Here is a 22,830-nt window from a genome sequence, read left to right as displayed (position 1 = left end):
TATAGCAACTCGAGGTTTGAATTTGTTCTTCAGTTCCTTGAGCTTAAGATATGCTGAGCGAGTACGGCCCTTTTGGTTTTCTGACTCCAACTCCTTGCACATTTCATTGTAATATTTTGCTTTGTTATCCCGTGCTCCTTTTGAAATCTTCTATCCAACTCTTTAGTATCTTGAATTCCTCCTTGTGCTTTGGCTTCTCTGCACTCCTGTGCAATTTTCAGAGTATCTTCTGACATCCATTTTGGTCTCTTACTCAAAATAGTTACTTCATAACAGTTTCCTAAATTTTTTTTAACTTCCAATCCTGGATCCCTAAAAAGCATTTTCTATATACTAGCCAGTGTGATCTTTGGAAGTTACTCAGGAGTATATTAATCCTCTACCCCAGATTCTCCAATGACTTGTTGGTATAACTAGATTAAAACCTCAAGTGTTCTTCATGGCTCAAAATGTAAGTAGACCCATCTCCACTCTTTTCCCTTTAGCTCTTCAGCATGCGCAGATCTCGTGGTTCTTTTTTCTCTTCCGATATATCAAAGCTGTTCCCATTTTTAGGCTTTGGCAGTGGCTTTGCCTCCTTTTAGAATGTTCTGACCCCAGATCTTTGCATGACTGCCTCCTTCTTGTCATTCAGATGTCATAACTCAGAGAGGGCTCCTTTACTATTCTAGCTAAAGTAGCATTTACACCTGCCTTCCTCTTTGTGCCCGTTGGTCACCTTATCCAGGGAACTCTGATGGTGTCGTCTAGTGAGTGGTGCTGCTAGCCCAAAGCCTGGACCTTTCTGGCCGTTTGAGTACACCAGTGCTACAGAGGAAGAAACGTGGGCAATTCTCTCATGTGTAGTTTACAGGCTTGGAAGCCCAGTAGGGGCTCAGCTATGAGTTGGTTCCTGTTCGTCCACAATGAGTTGAGTTACTGCTTTAGTTCACATTGTCTTAATTTTTTTTAATAGCATTTATCAGTATTAGCAAGTCTTACTTAATATTCCCCATCAAAAACATTTTTCATACTAAATGGAGGTTCAAATTTTGTTATTTTTTACCTCTTTAAAAGGTAAGAACATGAACTTCATCTTGTTCATTTATGTCTGTATGACAGAGGCACACAGAGCAGGCAGGCTTTCTGCTGTGGATGACGTACGTGTAAATGCTGGTTGACAGAAAAAAGGCATAATGGCTTAATGTGCTTATTGTATTCTGGAACAAAAACATTACACACATACACAACCAAACAAAATTCATATATAAATTTATATAAGCACATACTCATTTTCTGCTCATATTATTAGTAGAGTAATAGAGGAATTTTAGCCATAGTGAAGTTATTTTTGTGGTTTGGGAATTAAAACGAAGTGGGAAAAAATACTAGCTTTGAGAAGACTTTATGTTGATATTCAATTAAGGTGTTCAGAATTAGATGGTATTTTTATACCTAAACAGTTCCTCTTTAACAAAGGTACTGATTTAACCCATAAAATACCAACGATATTTAATAAATCAGAAATTACTGGTAGATTTTATTCCTTAACTATCTTTAGCGTAATTAAAGTTACATTTGATAGAATAACCTTTATAAAAAGTTAGATAACTTTATAAGTTGTTAGGATGAGAAAAAGAGTTGGGTAACTATGTTAAGAATGAGAAAAAAGTCATCTATTACAAACATTATTTCAGTGGACAGAAATAAGAATTCCTCATCCATGTTTCCAACACAGCATTGCACATAGAAGGTAGCTTTCTTTTTACAATAATCTTTGATGACTGTTTATTTTTGCAATATTCAAACCTAATCAATGTAGAAACTGACATTTAGTAAATATTTTTTTATACACAGGATTCAGTTTAATGCCATAGAGAATCCCAAAGACCAATAAATTATTAATACAATGGGACATATTCTCTTGCTTATATGTAAAATTATTATACTTTTAAAGAGAGAAATTTGGCCCAAGGTTCGTCATGCCTTGTTCTTGATTTCAATGGTCCTTGAAATACCACATGCTATAGTCCTTGAAATACAGTACACTTTCCCCAAAATGGCTTCACCTGAAGATCTGCTAGTGATGGTTGTTTTCATTCCATCTGCACCAACAATTATCTTTCTTTTCCTTCCTCTCATCCCTACCATCCATTTCCTAGTGTTTAGTGCTCCAACAAGAACAAGGCCATGCCTCAACTGGACCTGACTGACATTGTTAGCATCATTTTCAGTGTAAGCTTCCTCCAGGCTACAGAGCAGCAGCCGGCCTGCGTGATGAGCAGGAGGGGGAGCCGGGGAGGGAGTGCAGGAAGGCTGGATTGAGGCGTTTTCCCCCGGAGCTAAGATTTTCAATCACAAGAGAAAATTGTCATTTATTAAATATTTAGCAGCAACTACGGTGTTTAGATGCTAGTAATTTCTATTAAAATTTTCTTTTCCTTTGATAGAGTCGTTCCAATAAAGAAGATCCAGAACAGCTGAGATTAAAGCAGAAAGCCAAAGAGGTAGGACTTTCAAGTTACCATACTCGTCTTTGTGTTGGAGGGAAGCTTGGCCGCTTTCTCCCGGCAATTAGGTCACGGTTTATTTTGCTGTTGCATACCATTTGCTGAAGCCTTGGGGAAGGACAGGAACTGCCACAGGCAAGGGCAGGACTTCAAATGAGGTCAATGAGTTATGTGCTCTCTTTTCAAAATTTATTTTCAAGGCTTAGGCCTGTCTAGAAACGGCCCTTTGTAAACTACAGCAGTGTGTTTAGTAGGGATATAATGTGGGATTAAAAAGAGGGAGAGAGAAACTTTGGAGATTTAGCATCTGGGACTGTACAATAGGCTACATTTTTCCAGGGTAATTGTTCGTTTTGTAAATCTGATACTACTTATAATTCTTTGGCTGGGAGGCGGTACTGGGATTTAGTTTTAAATGGAAAACGCCTCTGGCTTTTAATTTTCTGGGCCCAGCAGTTTTCTGTTCTGGAATGGAGCCCTTGTTTCACACAGTTCATGTTTAGCTGCAGGGTTTTTAGTTTATAGCTTAGACTGGTTAAGCTTTTACTCCCAGAGGCCTCTGCATAGCAACTGTAGAAATCAACAAATAAGTTCATTTATGTCTGCAGCCTCCTCTCAGTAGCTGACTTTTTACATTTCCCAATATCCATTTCCTGACTTTTCTAGCCCCAGAGAAAAAAGCTCCACTAATTGGAGCTTATTTTAATTGAGCCTTAATATTGGATCTCACTGGAGTTGCCCCCAGAGCTGCTGGGAACAGAATAAAATGAAAGTACCTAAGGTTGAAGATGTGGCATGTGTATGGGTGTGTGGGTGTGTGTGTGTGTGTGTATGGGTGTGTGTGAAATTTTTCACTTGACCTACAGATTCTTTTCCCTGCTGAATAAATCATCAAGCCTGTTCACATTTCTGATTAAGGATCTGACAGCAGACGATAATAAAGACAATTGAGGTGTGAGATGTGTGATATGGAGCTGAAGAAATTGGTTTCTATAGTTACTTGACTGATTTCGTGCAATTTTTAAGGATTTTTGTGCTAAATCAGAATGATTTCCTAAGCAACGTTTTTTTCTTAACTGTGCCTCTTGAACTATGAAATTTGTTGTTGCTTAACATTGCTGCAGTGACTCCTAGGTGCCAGCAGCAGCACGTTATTTATGAATGTTTTAAAGGCCCTTATTGTTTGGGTTAATGTTGGAGCAGAGGCAAAACAAATGGAAAGCTAGCAAGACCTTTATAATCAGTGTGGTATATTTTTACTAAAATAGAGAAAAAGAACACGTGAACCCTGAGTGGAGGGGCTTCTGGATTGAAATGAGAACTGCAAAGTGGGAAGATTGGAAACAGAAATGTTTTCTTTTCAACAGCAACAGCAACAAATGTCTCTTAGTCATTTTTTCCAGTGGAAAATTTATCTAAAGACACTAGTATGAAGACCAGATTTGGTTTGATTACTGATTTTCTTTTTTAAGTGGACAATCTATTCTTAGTTACCTAGAGTTGGATTTCTCTCTTCTACTTGAAAAATTGATTAGATGCACTTCTGTAGACAGAGGTGTCTGGTTTTCTCTAACTCCATGAGGATGGAAGGAGAGTCGTCATCAGTACTGGCCCAAGGGTAGTTACTACGGGGTAGAAGTCAGATGTAGAACACCACTCCCTGGCCTTTTGACTGGTTCTGACACCAGCCTTCCATCTCATAGAGCTCTTTACGGCTCTGTTGCATTTAATTATTCACTACAGTGGCCACACAGAACTCCTTGACCATACTCAAAGGTAAGAGGTTTATCAGGGAAGTAATAGGATACAACTGAGGATCAAGAAGGAGTCAGGTGTAGTTCTTGAATGAGGGCAGCCTCTTATCAACCATGCTCACAGGCAAGTCTCTTTCTCTCCCTCTGCACATTGGTCCTTGGAACTGACTTCTGCTATTATTAGGTAAATAATATCCAGCTCTTTAGCTCTATCAGAAGTGCCTGAGAGCATCCCACTCTCCTCGTAAGCCTTCATGAAGGTGCTTGGCTTTCTCCCTCCCTGGTCATCAAGCTCACTTCCCTCTACGAGGACTTGGGACTACATTCCGCCAACCTGTCTTCACAGGTGATGAGCTCTCTTGCTGTGTTACCCTTCCCACCAACCTAGTTTTGTCGCACCCACTTCTCATGTACCGTTTCTAGGGTGTTCTTTCTCCATTATAGCTTTTCTAGGAGGTTTTCAGTGCAGGGTCCTAGGATCCAAAGGACATAACTTCCTCCTTTCTCTTCTTGGTTGTAGTGGTCCCCACTGTTCACCTTGGGGAATCTTTCATTTCAAGCCTAATGAGGTGAAAACTGAAAACAAATTAGTTTCCCCATAGAGGAAGGCCCACATCAAGGTGGGATTGACCGTGGGTTTAAGCACAGCAGAGATTGTGAGTTCGGAACAAGATGTTTCATTGTATAGAACATTAGATAACAAAGAGTAGGGCCCCTAACACTTGCACCCCCATAAGGGTGCCATGTAATTTTTTTTGCCAGTATTTTCATGGGAGTTAAAAGACCATTGCTTATAAGGGTCATGTAAAAGTGAGCTCTTGTACCAAAATATGTACGTGTATTGCTTTTTATAAAAATATAAAAAAAGCTTGTTTTTTATTCCTTAAGTTCTTAACTCTTTCTATCCCTTCTTTCCTAAACCATCTGGATTATAGATTAGTTTTATTTTCAGATTGGTATAAGATAGTTTTCCTTTTTAGTTGTATTTCCTACTAGCCCCTGAGGATTGTTTTATACAGGTATGTGATAATTTTTCATCCATTCTATTGACTTCTTCCAAATTTATGTTTTTCAAAGAAAATAATAAAAAATGAATGTGTTTAAAATGCCTATATTAATAGAACATTTTTATATAAATGATAATAAACCTGATTTTCTCTCCTTTTGCACCTTTGTTTATTCCTGCTTCTAAGCAAATAGTTTTAAAGGACTCAATATAATTTCTTTCCATGAAAGTTTTCTAGTTACTTCCTTTCCTTAATCCTCTTTGATCAAAAAAGGAATCAAGTAGTTTGGACCTGATTCAATAATGGAACTATTCTGTTACAAATGTTTGTTGAAAGTAAAATATTGTCATTTTCTTTATCTTCCATCCCCTTAGAGCTCTTAATAACTTCAATATTCAAAATCAACCAGAGATGCCATATTTTGTTTTGTTTTAAGAATCATTGACCTTAATAGAGAGTTGAATTACTCTGTTGTATGATGATTTATTTGTAAAGTTATCATTGGGAGACACTAATCAGTATCAGATTGGTATAAACTCTAAGGCTTTTGTGATTTTTTTTTTTTGGTGGGGGGGCGATAGATAGTTGCTGCAGTTGCTTAATTTAGAATTGCATTGCCTTCCCTTTCCAGGTAACGTACTTAGGAAGGAAGTCAAAGGAAATAGATTAATAACAGTATCTTATGAATGCAGAACTCCAAAGAACATTTTTAGAAAAGTTGTAGGCTTTATTTATGCTGGGATGTGTTTCAACCTGGTGTTTGGAATATAAATATTAAATGACAGCCTGCCTTCCCTTTGTACATAATATAATCCATGCTACTTTTCAGCTGTTAAGGAGTAGGTTATCTCTCCTGTGGTTTTTCTTCTAATGCAGTTTTAGAGGTTATTCATTTATTCTCTGCATTTGGTACAAGAACACAGTATGCTAAATTAGGCAGATGGTTTCATACAGGTATGTGATAAGTTTTCATCCATCCTATTGACTTCTTCCAAATTTGTCATTCACAGTTGACACTTTAAAAAAATATAGCCTGCCTTTGGCTTTGCCTCCGGCTTAGTCAGAGTCATAGTCCGTCGAAGTAGCTCCTGCTGCATGCTGTTCTTATGGATCTGACAGGTTATCTGTCTGATCTAAATCTTACTGTCTGTCTCTGAATATCTCTCCTTGTAATTGATACATTTCATTTCAAACTTCTGAGTGTTCACCCCACCCACCCCTTAGAATATGTCATGTGTTCTTCCTCTCTAGCTCCTTTTCTATTCTGACTTTGTATTTCCAATACCAACACTTTAAATCTCTTTTCTCCTTATATACTTTTTCTAAAATTTAAATACTGGCATTTTTCCATTTCACTTTATATTTGTGAAGGTTTTAACTAGATTTGCCAATCGCCAGGTATCAGCTTCAAAAAGGCAGGTCCATCTTTGTTCAGGACAACCGCACACTTGTCTGAGATGAGGGCCAGGTTTACTGTCTTGCCCTCAGTGTTTGCCCTTTTCACTGCTTCGTCCAGAATTCTGTGGAACAATCTGTCTGACCCTGAGTTCAAACATCCTGATTCATTAAAAATTGGTTTTATATACAGCGACCCTAGTTTCTTTATAAACTTTTTTCAGAAATGTGAGTTGAGTCCTGTGCATAGTGAGACAAAGAATTCATGCCCTTTCTATTGAGCAATCCCTGATATTTCCACTTCCATGTTTATCAGCCAACGAAGGGAACAAAAAAGAAATAGATGCTGAATGCAAGAGCTGAATATGCCCATACATTAGCTTTGCAGTGAATTTCGTAGGGGTTGGGCAAAACAATAACAATTAAAAAATTTAAATCTATAAGTCATTAGAAAACTTGTATTATGAAGAATCCAGGGGTTTGTTCACAGAAATCAGGACATTTAAAAATACAAAATGGGATTTTAATTTCTAAAAAACAGGGCATATAAAATTACCGGTTGATGACAGGATTCCTTTCTAATTACTTTGTTGTAAATCAGTTGATGTATGTCAAATGTCAAATACTTTTTTTTAGAAGTTTTCACTGTTGTCTTTTATTATCAGCATCTTTACAAAGTCAATCTTTGTGGAGTGGAATCATTATTTGTTAACTTAAGAGTATACTTTAGGGTTGTATTCTCTCTCCATGCAGTGTTGCAGTTGTGTACTGTAGAGTCAGATCTGACCCTCTGGAGAGTTTTCCGAAGCAGTTAATTGCTTCTGAAATGAGATTGCCCATCCTTTTCCTACATAGCAGCAGGTGGCCTTGAACCACGTGCCTTTGGGATTGCAGCGCTGCTTCATGCCACTTGGCCACCAGAGCTTCCTTAACTTAGAGTATACTTTAGTATACACATACACACCTGTTAGAGATTGAATTTTCCCTCCGGAAAATGTGCTTCAGTCTTGACCTCTATACCTCTATAAGCCAATTTGGGAATAGGTTGTCTTTGATATGTTAATGAGACAGGATTTGTATATGATGTATTTTGAGCCTGTCTCTTGCAATTTATAGAGATTAAACAAAGGAGCAGAGAAAGGGGAAGAGAGTTGCCAGCCCATATGAAGATCACCTTGGAGCAGAAGCTTTTCCAGTGTTGACAGGGAAAGCCTTCCCCTAGAGGTGGTGCTCAGGCCTCCTCTGAGGTGACAGCAAATTTGTTAGAGTTTCATTTGTGGTATTTGTTATAGGAGTGTTGAATAAGTAGGATAATCTATGTTAAAAATACCTATTCTAAAAATGTGTTTTGGAAATAAAGAAGACTTAGAAAGTGTTGGCATTCATTAATTGCAGTAGTGACTCTGCTTGTGGAAGGTGCTGGATCACCTGGATTGCTCCTGGGGGTGGGAATATGTTTCCAGCAGAGCTGCCTCTGCTCCTCTCCTTTCTCTTTCACATATTGCACAGCAGTCGTTCACTGCTGAGTCGACCTGTCAGTGTTTGCAGTGTTCACGTCTTGGGTTCTAGATTTCAGGCAGCTATTCCTTTCACTTCAAAAGTTCCTGCTAGTTGCTCAGGATTTCTTCTATTCTTTACCGTTTCTTTCTTCTTCAGAAATCCTTGAAGTTCTGATCTGTTGGCTTCCTTTCTTCATAATCTAGGAATATTGGAAAATATTAAGTTTTAAGTTCACTTTTCTTGCCATCTGGACAGTCTCCACCCTCGTCTCTTCCTTGTTGTTAGTATGATCAGATACTTGGAAATATATACATGTATGTGTGTGTGTGTGTGTGTGTGTGTGTGTGTGTGTGTGTGTGTATAAAATTTCAGCCATGTTTTCTGTATCCCTGGTATGTATTTCCCTTTTATTAACTTCCTTCTAGGAATAGACACTGTCGGTTGCAAGTACAGTTTGTTGTTGAAAACTACCTTTGGTCCCATAAAACCAATAATTATTGTACCAAAAATTAATCACTGAATTATAAGGTTCACTACAAATTGGAAATGATATTATTCAGTTATGAGGAGAGTGAAAGTATTATTTTTAAAATGAAATTTTAAAAGATCTGGAGTTAATAAAACATGATAGTTAAGGCTATTAAATTATAACAGTTTGCATTTAAGCATTGTGCTGGTTCTGAATGAGCCAAAGCTCACAGAACACTGGATAGAACAAAATAAAACTTATCATTGGAAGTACGTTCTTGAAATGAAATTAAGGCGATATAGAGAAAATATTTTTTTAAAGGACACATTTATAAAGGGCTTATTTACATGGAAGAGAACAGATGCAAATGCTTCAAAGCATTAATTGCTAAAACAATATTTAGAAAACCTTAATATAGATGAAACTTATTTGGAGCGCTTATTAATTTACAGACTATATATACAAATCTGTATTAACATACAGATCCTAGCCCCCAAGTTTATGATAATACCAAACCTAGAGTATGACTTACAGAACACTATAAACTACAGATCTGACCCCTGTTCTATCCATTCCTATCCTCATCATCTCTGATACACTTGAGCCCATTAATACAGTTACAGTGTCCATCCATCTCATTAGAGGTCTGACCCTCCACCTTGCTAACAATGATTATTAGATTGTTTTCCAGCACTTCTTAAGTGATGCTTCATTGTTGCTGCCTGGAGATAGGCAGAGGGGAGAGAAAGGCACTTTTAACATTCACCTCCTCTATGTATATATAGTTAAGTAAGTACAGAAGGTTAAAGCAAAATACTATGATTTGGGAATTTTGAACTAGCATAATTCAGTGGCCATTTAATGGGTTTTCTCATAGAATCAGAAAAGCCACACTTGACTTTTTAAAAATGAGTATTTTCACAAAAGACCATTATTGGCTCTATTTCTTGATTGATGAACCTGTGAGAAAAGGTATTTTACTTAAAATGTCATAAGAAGGCTGATTGACTCCTAATATATAAGAAAGTGTCTTGAAAGTCATGTTGTTTTCCTTTTAGGAGAGTGGCGTACTATAAAAGAAATAACATTGAGCTAGAAGCAGGAAGGCTGGAGTCTTGACCTCACCTTGGGAAAGTTTATTTCTTCGAATGCACCTGTTTCAAAATCCGTATTCTTAATAATATCTGCTCTATTTATGTCACAAGGCTGTCAGAATTTAAAGAAAGATGAAGATTAGAGGGGGAAAAATAGACACTGAAAAACATTAACTATAGAGACTTTTAAGAACATTGCCATCAAAGTCTTGGGATTATGCTTGAGAATGGCATTGAGTATATTGATTATTTTTCCTCTGCAGAGTTAGAAGATGATGAAGGTGAGAGAGGAGAGTATAATGGGAGAACAGGTGTGAGCGAGTAGTTCTTCAGCATATATTTATTTAAAACAATACATAAAGTACTATGTTTAAGCTAAACAGAGAAGGTATCTAATTGAAACTGCAAGATGAATATACCGTTTTCCTAGAAGGCCGAGATGGATTGGATGGGCTGACTAGTGAGGCATCAGAGTACATTAACCACTTCAGGAATCTCAGGTGTTCTTGACATCTAAGAACACTGTAAGACTTTGCCTTGCATTGGTGGAATGCCTCCTTAACAATTGATTTTAAGGGTTTGAAAGGGATTCTTTATTAGAAACAAAAATATTAAGACTCTGTGATACATGCTTTGGACATGTTATCAGGAGACATCAATCCTTGGAGAGGACAGCATGCTTAAAGTCAGCAAAAAAGCTGAAGACTCTCAGTGGGATGGATTGACATAATAATGCAACAGTATTTGATCCTGTCATACATGGGTCAGAATTGACTTGGCAACTTAATCTTCAATGTTAGGTGAATGTGGCCCCCTTTCATGAAAAGGGATGGTCTTTCTAAAAGAGAGTCTACCAAACAGCGTAATGTTTTTGTGAATGTTGATGATGTTGGTGAGCAAATGGTTTAAGTTTTTTGAAAAAAAGGCTGCTTGGAGTATATTTTAACAGAAACCTGTTGTCAGAATTCCATTTAAACTAACTTTTAAGAGCTCCAGTTAAGTTGGAGCAAACATACTCTACATTATCTCTTCCACAGAACAAAACTATAAAACCAGAGCAGAATGCATTTGAATACAGAACGTAGATAGATAGTGGAAAGATTGAGAAAAATAATGGGACTAGTAAAATAATTTTGGAAGCAAATTTGTCTTGAAGAAGTACAAACAGATGGCTCCTTACCAGGGAAATGGTGAGACTTAATCTTAAATACATTGGTCATATCACCGGTCCTAAAGAAGTAAATGTGGGACAAGGATGGGCAGTCTCCTCCTGAGCAGTTCACTGCCTCTGAAAACCCCCTGGAGAATGAGCTATGGGTCGGTTCCGACTCGACAGCACCACCACCAAAAAAGTAAATGTTTGGTAAAGAGTCAATGTAAAAGAGGGAGACCCTCATGGAGATGGATTGACAGGGTCCCTGCAACAGTGGGTTCAGATGTCGCAATGCATGTAGAACGACGTTGTGCCAGGCAGTGTTTTGTTCTCTTGTATCTAGATTTGATGGCACCTAACAACAATAAATACCTCTGTAGTGATACTACCCTTTAACACATAGCTGCATATTCAGCATTCTTGTTGAAAATTTTTACCTTTGACTGATAAATCTGCTTCTGTCAAAATGAAATAATTTTTGTGCACACACTTACCCAACCCCTACATCCCACCCCACCTGGAAATGTGGTTATGCTCACATTGCTGGAATATTACTCAGACATACAGAGAAATTAAATCTTGATATGTATTACAATGTGGATGAAATTTATGCATTGAAATAAGCCAGTTATAAGAAGAAAACGTATGGATTCCGTTACAGGAAATGAGTAAATACATACAAACAAGTTGGTCTCGTGTACTTTGGGCATGTTGTTAGGAGAGGCTACTCCGTGGAAAAGGACATCATGCTTGGAAAGGTGAAGGGCCTGCGAAAGAGAGGAAGACTCTGAATGAAATGAATTTACACCGTCACTGTGGCAATGCACTCGTGTATGTCAGAGATTGGGGGATGGTGCAGAATAGTTCAGACACCAGATCTGCTGTTCATGAACCACTGTGATTAGCACTCGGCTCAATGACACCTAACAGCTAACAACAACAGGTGTGGAAGAGAACAGAGAGACGAGTCTTTGCAGAGGGATTATCATGTTTCAAAACAAACATTACTGAAAATATGTTTGGTAGAAGAATTTGAAAAGGATGGTAGTAATGATTGTATAGTATTATGGATTTAATGTCACTGAGTTGTGAAAATTGTTGAATTGGCAAATTGTTTGAAATACATTATCTCAGTTTTTTTGTTTGCTTGGTTGTTTGTTGGTTTTGTTGTGTGGTTTCCTTGGGGGGGGTTTGGTGTTTTGGGGTTTTTTTTGAGAATTTGTTGATCACCGAATTGCTCATGTAAGAATTGCTTGAGGACATTCTGCAGATTGAAGGTAAAATTATACCAAAAGGAAATTTTGAACATCAGGATTAAATAAAGAACAATTAGAGTGATTTTCAGGAATTTTCAGTGTATGCATATGAAACATGGAAAACAACTATGCCAAATGAGATGTACATTCCAATTTAGGTGGTGAAACACTGATTATGAGTAGGCCAGGAATGATATGATACTGTATATATTGTAATCTTGAGTCTGTTAAAACAAAACGAATAAGATCTACAAGGAAATACAGAAAAAAATTAGATGAAATAGAATATTTGAAATATTCACTCAAACCCAAAGCAGATAATAAAATGGTGATGATTACTAACTCTAGATATGAATGATCACATTAAGTATTAGACCAATGATAGATATTGTCAAAATGGATTTTCAGAAGCCACAACTGAGCTGTCTACAGTTCAGATTTATTGATAGAGCTAGATATCTGATATCTAGATAAACTGAAAGGATAGGAGGAATGTGAATTGCAAACATTTAAGCTGAAATCTAGAGTAGCTGAATTAACATCAGGTGAAGGAGATTCTAAAGCCATGAAATAAAGAGCAGAGCAGAGATAATAGGGATTATTACATGATCCTAAAAGAGTAACCTGGATCTTCAGAGGCTCTGTATGAGTTGTGGTCCACTCAGTGGCACATGTTCAAATAAACACAACTTCTGGTGATGATGGGAGTCATTTTTACTGTATGATAATTTTAAAAAGAATTAAATTGAAATATGGAGGTGAACTTTAAGAACTTTAGAATTTGCAGTCCAAAGGAATGCAAAAATCACTGGTGTTAGAATGATGAAGCAAATGAAATCTTGCATTCACAGGTGAGCCACGAAGTTATTGGCCGACTGCTTGGCAGAACTCTTCCCTGCATCTTCTCTGCGTGCCATATCTATATGAAATGCCCAGAAAAGGTTGACTCTTTTAGTATCGTGTAATAATAACAGTAATAGAGCTCTGGTGGTCTACTGGTAAGGAGCTGTGCTGCCAAACCAAAGGCTTGCGGTTCAAGTCCACAAGCTGCTGGGTGCAAGAAAGGTGGGCAGGTTCCTCCGTGGGATTTTCTACTTCTGAAAACCCGCTGGAGGGTCAGTTGTGAGTCAGTGCTGACTTGAGAGTACACAGCAACAACAAAAGATTAATCCACCAAGAAGATCTATAATAATCCAAAGTATGTGTTCACCTAACCACTGAAGCAAAAACTAATGGAACTGAAAGGAGAAATAAACAAATTCTTATAAACTGACAGATCTCAGCACTCGCTTCTCAGTAATATATAGACAAAGAAAATCAGCAAAATCAGTCAACTAAATCTAATGGACATTTAGGAAATATTCCCTCAGCAACAACAGAATGCATGTTTTGGTCAGATATACATAGAACACTACCAAAAAATGCTCGTTGATCAGAAAGCAGTCCTTAAGAAATTTCAAATAATTATCAGCACACAAAGGATCTTTTTAAACTGTAATTTATTTAAACTAGAATTTAATTATAGAAGATAATAAAAATGGCAACATTTGGAGATAAAATAATATACTTCTATATAGTCTGTAGATTAACAAAGTCTTAAAGGAAATTTGAAAATATTTTTAACTAAATAAAAATATAGCATCTAAACTTTGGGATACAGCTAAAAGCAGGGAAGATGGAAATTTGTACTATTAAAGGTTAGAAAACTCTTACATCACTGAGTTTTTACTTTAAAATAGAAAAATAACTGAGTAGAAATGTAAGTAGAAATAACTTTAGAAAGAGAAAGTCAAATCAGTGAAACCAAGCACTAGTTCTTTGAGCAGTAAATTTGATAAATATCTAGTGAAATTGACAAAGACGACAAATCTGTGATATCAGGAATAAGCGATGGATTTTCACCCTAGGTCATGTCTGTGCCAAGGTGATGAAGTAAACAGTATAATTATTAAATATTATTACTATTTAGTTACAACCTTCCACTAACTAATTCTTCAGGCTCAGAAGCTTGCATTTTATAACTTACCAAACATAAAGGATTAGCACCAGTCTAGCTAATTCCCTAGCTCATTAGGAAGACAAGACAGTTTACAATTTATCGTTTGGTAAATTTCACTGATGCAAAGGCACCTTGCTGATGCCCTTTCTTTACAAGACAGGATTTAAGAACCTATCATGCTATCTGATTTGTGCCTCAGGGTAGATTAACTAGAACTATTCTGTCACCCAGAAGTTTTGGATTGTGGCAGCATCAGGTTCTAAAATTATATGCTATTGTTAAAAATGCATTTTGTAGTTTCTGAAGTACTTTACTGGCTATTTGTTTGTAATAGTTGGCCCGCGGCAGATTTTTTTTTTTTCTTCTCTCCTCTTTGTTGTGCATTTTCTCCTCCCGCCCAGCCCAGTCTGCATTGCACCCTTTGTTCCAGATTCGGGCTGACTTTGAAGAGTAAATTCCAGGGCAGAAGATTGCCCATCTTTGTCTTCTAGAGCAGCTGCTGGATTTGAACAGCCAGAGAAGCATTGCCTTTACGTTAACAGTGCAGCTTCCTTATGGATTATGCCACCAGAGCTCCTTTATTTATAAGTAAACACATTTAAAATAATATTTGCCTGGAAATTTGTAGGACAAAGAGAAGGTGATTCTTAACTCATTGTCTTCCTACTAAAGGTTCTGTTCAAACTCAATTGGCTGTTGAGCCAGAATTAGTTCATAACTGAGTCCATGAGTTATCAGAGGCTGTAAGCTCCATGAAAGGAGATCGTCTGTCTTTCTGTCAGAGCAGCTGATGGATCTGAAGCACCTGCTGCTTGATGTGGTTGCATAGTCCTTTCCATGTTGTGCTGCTAACAGAAAGTTCACTTGGAATCTATCTACGAGTTGCTTTGAGAGAATGAAAAGGCAGCTTCCTCCCAGAAATATTTACAGCCTTGGAAATCTGATGGAAGGTCCCTTAGAGTGATAAGTCCATAACATTGAGTTTGGTTTCTGGGTGTATGCATGCATATGTCTAAATATGCTGATCCTTAGAGGTAAGGATGGGGACATTTTGTCTGATATACATAGAGCATGTTGTCAGGAGGGGCCAGCCTTTGTTATAGGGCATCATACTGGGAAAGGTGGAGATTCAGAGGAAGACCTTCAACGAGATGGATTGACAGGATAACTATATAAGCTCAAGTATGGCAGACTCTGAGAATAATGCAAGATAGAGCAGGGTGCCAGTCTGTTGTTGTAGAGTTGCTGTGAGTCGTAGAAGAACTCTGCAGCATGTAACAGTGTATGTGTGTGTTTACCTTCTGTGTGTATGTGTGTGTGTAAAATCATCTGAAATGATCTTAAGGTGGGCTTTCTTTTCTTTGGATCTCCGTGAGACTATTTCATGATAAACTATTTTTATTCTGTTCATATGTTAAAAATTAGGTTCCTCTTTTAAGAGAATATTTTCATGTATCCTCTATATAATCAATCTAATGAGTTACTTTCTGATAATCATCTTAGAGTTGGAGTCTATTTGAATATTTGACTACCAGTAGCCACATATTCTTTCTTCTTTTTCTCCATAATAAGATTTTGATGGAGATCAGTCATTCTTTCTCTTCTGAATAAAGCTTAAGAATTCATGTCATAGTACTTGCTTTGTACTTTGTCCCTCTCACCTCAACAACTGCTTGTCACGTAATATGCCTTGATGAAATGATGCATTCATGCAGTCATATATTCATTTTCCAGCTTTACTACGTTGCCCATCTGCCTATAAGTAAGGCATCTTTTATGGGTAGAAGTTTCTTTAGAGAGAACTATTTCTGGGATTGATAACTGCATCATCATCATTGCCAGCAGCTTTCATTTATTATATGTCACATATTAAGTGTTTTATGTAAATTATTATTTAATTTTGCAGTAAACCTAGGAGTTGGGTGCCATTGTCACTCATAGTTTAGCAAATAAATAACTGGTATTTAGATAAACTAACTAGATTTACCCATCTACCAGGCTATTAACTGATGTGCCTTATAGATTTAGATAAAAACTGTACAGCGTAGTAGTGCTAAATCCCTTTGCATTTTTTGCCATGAAAATAAATACAGCGTGGAAAGAGAGTCAACATTGGTCTCCTAGTGCAATTTCTACCAAGTGCTACTTTAATGACCTTTTCACAGTTTTCCTAATAATTTAGAACCTCACTGTCTCCAGTAATAAAAAGGGGATTAAATATATGCTAAATTTTATCCTATTGTGTCATTAATATGTATAATTTAATGTGGCTATAAGAAGAAAGATTTAATATTTGATGAAGCACTTTGTAAATCTGTAGAATTATTTACCATAATGTACCAAAAAAATATTTTGGTTTTTAAAAGTCCAAAGATGTTAACTGCTGTTTGGTTTGCCTTTAGCCCGTTGTTGGTCTTATTCTGAAGTAATTTCCCACCCTGGGAAAGATGAAATGTCAGATGCTTTGCTTTTCTTGTATTTTATACTTCCGGTTTCCCTAAATTCTTCCTCTGCTGTTAAGAGATTGTGGACGAAAGAGGATGTTGGAGTAAAGGACTCAGGGAATGGGCTATTAGGAGGAGCTAGTAATATTTAATTTGTGCTGTATGACTGTATTTGGGGAAGAGTTCAGAAAGAGATTTAGTGATTGGTGTCGTTCTCCCTCTGAGCATGACTGTGTATAAACATTGATTCCCTTTCTCCTGCTGTCTTCCAGTTACAACAGTTGGAGCTTGCACAGATACAGCAAAGGGATGCCAATCTCACAGCTCTTGCAGCTATTGGACCAAGGAAGAAGAGACCATTAGAGTCTGGAAGTGAGGTATTGAAATAATGTTTATTATTTTCTTCTTTATGCCAAGAAACCAAGCCAGATTTGAAGCAGTAGCATGGAAATAGCCTACCTTGCACAATACTGCCAAACTCTTCTCTATTTTATGAAATTTTAATTTTTGTCTGGTTTAAAGAAATATGTGACATTGAACTTCTTTTTAGCACACTGTTTCAAGCTTCTTCCATCCTGTATCTCCAATCATACAGAGTTCTGACTATCTCAGTTTTTAAAAATTTTGTGCAGTCTTTCTGGCCGACTTATCAGATCCCACTTAGGGAGCTCTGGTGGCTGAGTGGTCAGGAGTTGACCTGACAACTCAAAAGCATGCGGTTTGAATCCACCAGCAGCACCAAGGAGAAGGATGAGCAGTTTTCTCCATTGACAGCCTCGGAAAAGCTGCTGGAGGATCAACTGTGGGTTGGTTCTAACTCAACAGGACCTAATAACCACAGCAACTTATCCAAGGGGCATCTCTAGTGGCTTAGTGGCAAGCAATTTTTGTTATGAACCCAAAGGCACATGGTTCAAATTTACCAGCTGTGTGCAGGAGAAAGATGAGCAATCTCTTCCCATTTGATTTACTGCCTCTGAAAACTCATTGGAGGGTCCACTAGGAATCGGTTCTCACTTGATGGTATATAACGGCAGTTGCACATTTTTAAATTCCTTCATTTTATCCGTTTGACTTGACTCTTTTCATACATCTTTTCTCAGCCCACAATGTTTGCTTGACGTTAATTAATCTTTGATTGTTCCTTGCATAAATATTTTTTCTTTTTAAGTTATAAACCTCTTAAGCAAGGGCTATGGTCTTACTCCTTTGAATTCCCCATGGAACCAAGTACATGATTATTGTTAATTGCTTAATTATCACCAACGAAGGATCTTTTTTACATCTTCAGAGCAATTACTTGTTATATTAGAATTTAACATAGTTCAACAGGACTCAGATAAAGCTGTGGTGCACATCTGGAATGGGGATGGCGGTGAAAGCAGGTCTTATCTTTTCTGCTTTATAAAGTGTAAGTGTACTTTGAGACAATCACCTCAACAGCATTAACTTTTCCTTTACATAGGAAATAATAATCCCCTCAGTAAAGAAAAGAAAACCTAATTCTTATTATAAATGACATGAATATGTTTACATGCTTTTAAAAAATGAAATTCAACAGTATAAAGGTATATTTTTAATTTCTCCCTTTCAAATTCCCCAATTTCTATCCCCTGACAAACAATGTAAGTTATTTGAGAGCATCTTTCCTGAAAATTGATGTGAATAAGGGAACACGTACCATGTATCATATGCATTCACAAATCCATATACTTTGCTTTTATTTAGATATGGTCAAATGGTTCTAGTCTTCTGTTGTTAATGCTTCTCCCTTTCCATAATCTATTTCATATAGACTTACCATTTTAAGACTCATACTTTTTAAAGATATGTGACTATATAATATTAAGGAGAAGCAACAGTTTATTCAACCAGCCCACTAATGGACATTTAGGTTATTGTCATGTTTTTCCCTTCATTGCCACAGAGAAGTGCATCTTTATATTTATATTATTGTGTGCTGAATTCCTAGAAGTGGGATTACTGGGCTAAAGGGCACCCACATGAGTAAGAGCTTTCTGGGAAATTTCAAACATATACAGAAGTAGGGAGACTAGTATAATAAACCACATGCCCACCATTCAGCTGTAACCAGTATTAATTTGTGCATGTTTTTGTTTCATTTGTGTTCCCTCCAACTCTCCCATGGAAATGTTCCTCTCCTCAGGCTATTTTAAAGGCAAGTCCAGACTCAACATCCTTTTACCCATAAGTATTTGTTGCTTTTGATTTTGTGATAAATATTTTAAAAATTCTCATCTGAATAAATTGTATCAGTTTTACATTCACCAGTAATATATTATAGAACCTATCCATTTATGCACTCCCAAGTGTTTATATTTTTATGAAAATAAAAATCAATCTTACCTTTTTATCTTCCAAACTTACATTCAGTATGCTGTTTTGTGTCATCGATTCAGAATTGACCCATAGCTGATCCTCTTGTGGGTTGTCAAAGGCAGTAAATCGCACAGGAGGAGATTACACATTCTTCTCCATGGGGCAGGTGGTGGATGTGAAGCACGTTCCTCTGGAATCACAGCACAGCTTTGTCAAACTTTGATTCCTTCTGAATTTCTTTTGCCTAAGTGACATTACAGATATAGCTTTATTCTCTCAGTCCTCACTGTTTCTTCCTCTGGCTAGAAATTTGTTTAAACACCACTTATTCAGGAATTTGTCACTGCTGATTTGATTAACATCTTTGTTGTTGTTTTGTGCTGTCTTGTTTCACTCATTGTAACCTTATCAGCAGTGGATCAGAACCTTGTCCTATCCTGTACCAGCCTCCTTATTTCTGACTTGATTGAGCCGTTGTTACAGCTACTGTGTCAAGCCTTCTTGGGAAGGATCTCCCTCTCTTTCTCTGACCCTCCACCTTTCTTAGTATGATTTCCTTCTCTAAGGACTTCACTTTCCTGACAGCATGCCCAAAGTGTGTGAGGCAAAGTTCCATAATTGTTGCCTCTAATGAGCACATTGGTCATTAACAGACTTGTTAGTTCCTTAACAGCCCCTGGGACATTATTAGTATCAGGTCCTACTACTCTTCACCATCACCACAACTTGACAGCAGTGATTCTCCTTCTGTTCTGAATTGACTCGACAAATATTTAATATGCACATTAAAACCTACTTTAAGGCTTAGAGGATTTGCTGTTGTGTCTATGGGTGTAGATGATGTGTCTGGAGTCCTTTAGAATGTTTGACATTGATAACCTTACTATTTGCATCCATTCTTAGGTCCCCCCCCCATTAGCAGTTATTCCACATAATTAGTGTGCTTTATTTAAGTTGAGTGATGGAAAATAGGTTTCATTTTAACTTTATGTAACATATCTGAAAAAGTCACATCATATTGCAGAAAATAGGTTTTTATAACTCTAAAAGTACATATTAAGAAATGTCTGAATGCCATTTTAAGTGCCTTATTTCATAGCGTAAATGAGATGTCTTAAAAACATTAGATTATTCAATTTACTTGAAAATATGGGTACTATTGTAAAAATTATGTGGTTTGCAGTATCAAATCAACTACATGGTGATTATAGTATTAGTTTACTTGGTATAGTTGGCTTAAAATCGTGTTCATATGCTAACTAAAATGAAAAATTGTCATCTTGATAAGTATTTGTTCTATCTTAAAGCAAGCTATAGTGTTGCCCTCTTTAATTCTTGGATATAAGAGGGAAAAGAATACTTTTGAAACTTTACCTAGCACTATACATGAAAATGATATTAACTATATCAGGAAGCTCTGGGGGCCTAAAGGCAAGAAGCTGTGCTACAGTCCCGAACACACGCAGTTCAAATCCACCAACTTCTCCATGGGAGAAGGATGGACAGTCTCTTCCTGTGCGATTAACTGCCTCTGAAAAGCCTTTGGCGGGTCAGCTAGGGGTCAGTTCTGACTTGACAGTAAATAATAACAATACATGACAATAACATATATGGGGGAAAATTCTTTGGCAAATTTTAACTTTGAGACAAGTATATTATTTTATACAGTTGATTTATTATAGTTCAGAGTAATGTCAGCTATATTCTTAACCACTGGGTTTTATAACATCACCATGAGATTAATAGTGGAAATTATGCTACTTTATGCCATTTTGAGAAAACTCATGAATGTAGGGAAGAGAAGATGAGATGAGAAGAACCACTTTAGAATAACAAGTTATGGTCACGGTCAACTATATCTCATGCAGTACCTTATGGAAGAGTTTTCTTGATTGATACATGTTTTTAGAGATTGCTTTTGTGAATGCCAATATACTACAGATAGTATTCTATTTCCGTTAGAATCTTTCTTGTATAAAGCCTAGTCTTAATTAGTTTCATTTTATTTCTGTAGCAGTTGACCTTCCCCTCTAGTTCTGAGTTGACATTTCAGCTTTAGAGTGGTTTGTTTGCTTTTGTAGGGATAGAGTAGTAAAAAGGGATGATTATCAGAAGGGCAAGCAGCCGGCTTTGAAAAATCAAGGGGAGGGGGAGTATTATTAGGAAATAGTATGAAGGAAACAGAAGAATTTTCCCCATGCATTTTGTCATTATGTGACCCCCAAAGTGGCTCTTAGCAAAGATCCCTGGTTTTGCATTAGGTGAGTGCACAGCTGCTTAACTGAAAGGCCCGTGCTCCCGATTCCCCAGCACACCATGGGAAAGGAGGCGGCAGTAGAGGTTATAAACTTGGAAGCCCGTGGGACAGTCTTCTGCTGCTGGTGGCAAAGAAGACCGCCTGTGCTTGACAGCCAGAAGAACAGGCAAATCTGTTTTCAGAGAATTGCAGCCAGAAAGCACCACAGAAGCAAATGCGGTGAGACTTTGTCACACATACTTAGGATGTGTTATCACAGGGGCCAGTCCCTGAAAAAGGATTCACTTCATGCTTGGTAACATAAGTAGAGAGTCAGTGAAAACACGGAGGACCCTGAGGCAGATGGATTGTCACAATGCCAAATTCCGTGCGCAGTAGTAATTTTGAGGATGGGGCGGCAACAGGTGGCATTTTGTCTTCTTGTAGATAGAAGGTCCTTATAAGTGAGAACAGACTCCGTGGCACCTAACAACAGAGTTACTACAAGTCAGAAATGACTTGACGGCTGTGGGTCATCCTGTTAGACACTGAGACCTCTGAAGGACAAAGCATGGCATTAGGACCTACACACCGTTTTGGTATAAAAATATCTTAAGAGTCTAAGCTTGTCTCAGAATCATTTTTGGTACCTGGTTTACAACTCCCAAGAGAATGAAAGTCATTCTTTTAAAGAAATAAATGGAACTTATTTGATATCAAACTTATCTGTTAATCAGTGCTGAAGCAGTACAATATGCATTTTATCTGGAGGAAGAAATCCCCAAGTTTTCCTTCTTACTTTTGATTGCTGTCAAATCAGACATGACCCTATGAACAAAAGGCCTGAAGCCTTTCTATAACTATTGTCATTTCTCGAAGGGCATGGAGTTTCCGGAAGGGTGTTCTTTAGGAAGTGGATGTCACTCCTGCTTCCAAAAGTTTTCATTAGTGTTATTATTTATGAGAGGGCTTGAAATGGCTGAGAAGGAAAAAAAAAATGAGGTAATTTGGCAAATGTATATTTAGAGATACAAACTTGCTATTCAGAAATTTTTTATTGCATTCTGAAGAAAAAGTTTGTAGTTATTTTAATAACCATAAATCACTTGAGAATTTCATTAATTTGCATTTATCTTAGAAAAAAAGAACCAGTGTCACAGTGACACAAACATCCTTTCCCTATTCTTCATTATTCAGTGGCACCAGGGCCGGCACTTGATAAAAGAACTGGGTAATGGAGTTCCATATCGGTCTCCAGATTTACAAAGGAATCTCTGCGGTGTAGGTAGCCATTTCCCCCTTTCCTTGGTAGTGCTTACAACAGTATTGCTTCTCTCACTATTTGCATTGTTCACTGATGTGCTCTTTCTTGGAGGTGAAAGTCACCTAGTTAAAGGCCAGTTATGTGGTATGACCACAACCATATTCTTACCCTCAGATGGTCAGCACAGAGTCATGCACAGACAGCCCTCGGGCCCACTGCCCCTGCAGCTCATCTGGCTCATCTCGTGTAGCATCTCTGTTTCCTAGGCCATTTTGTCCAGTTTCTGAGACAGCAGCCTGTATTATAGTTACTTTCTTTTTTTTTTTATTAATTTAGTTTGTTTATTTTTCATTTCAATGAACATCTACAGAGATTTTGGAATTCCATTCATTCATTGTTGCACCCTTCTCCCCGCACAAACCCCTCCCCC

At 37.3% G+C, this 22,830-nt stretch overlaps 1 protein-coding gene across 1 annotated transcript in view; it reads left to right on the top strand.

The window, feature by feature from the left end:
- TAF4B (TAF4b RNA polymerase II, TATA box binding protein (TBP)-associated factor, 105kDa) overlaps nt 1-22,830 on the top strand; it is a 152,775-nt gene that overhangs the window by 104,981 nt on the left and 24,964 nt on the right. The window contains exons 14-15 of the mRNA XM_006895046.1: nt 2,430-2,486; nt 16,833-16,937. Coding sequence (XP_006895108.1) covers nt 2,430-2,486; nt 16,833-16,937 — 162 coding nt within the window. The remainder of the gene's footprint in view (nt 1-2,429; nt 2,487-16,832; nt 16,938-22,830) is intronic.

This window comes from Elephantulus edwardii, unplaced genomic scaffold, assembly GCF_000299155.1.
Source record: "Elephantulus edwardii isolate Elephantulus edwardi_28Jun2011 unplaced genomic scaffold, EleEdw1.0 scaffold00155, whole genome shotgun sequence".
Lineage (NCBI taxonomy): Eukaryota > Metazoa > Chordata > Mammalia > Macroscelidea > Macroscelididae > Elephantulus > Elephantulus edwardii.
The sequence above is the reverse complement of the archived record's forward strand: the minus strand, read 5'-3'. Positions and strand labels throughout refer to the sequence as shown.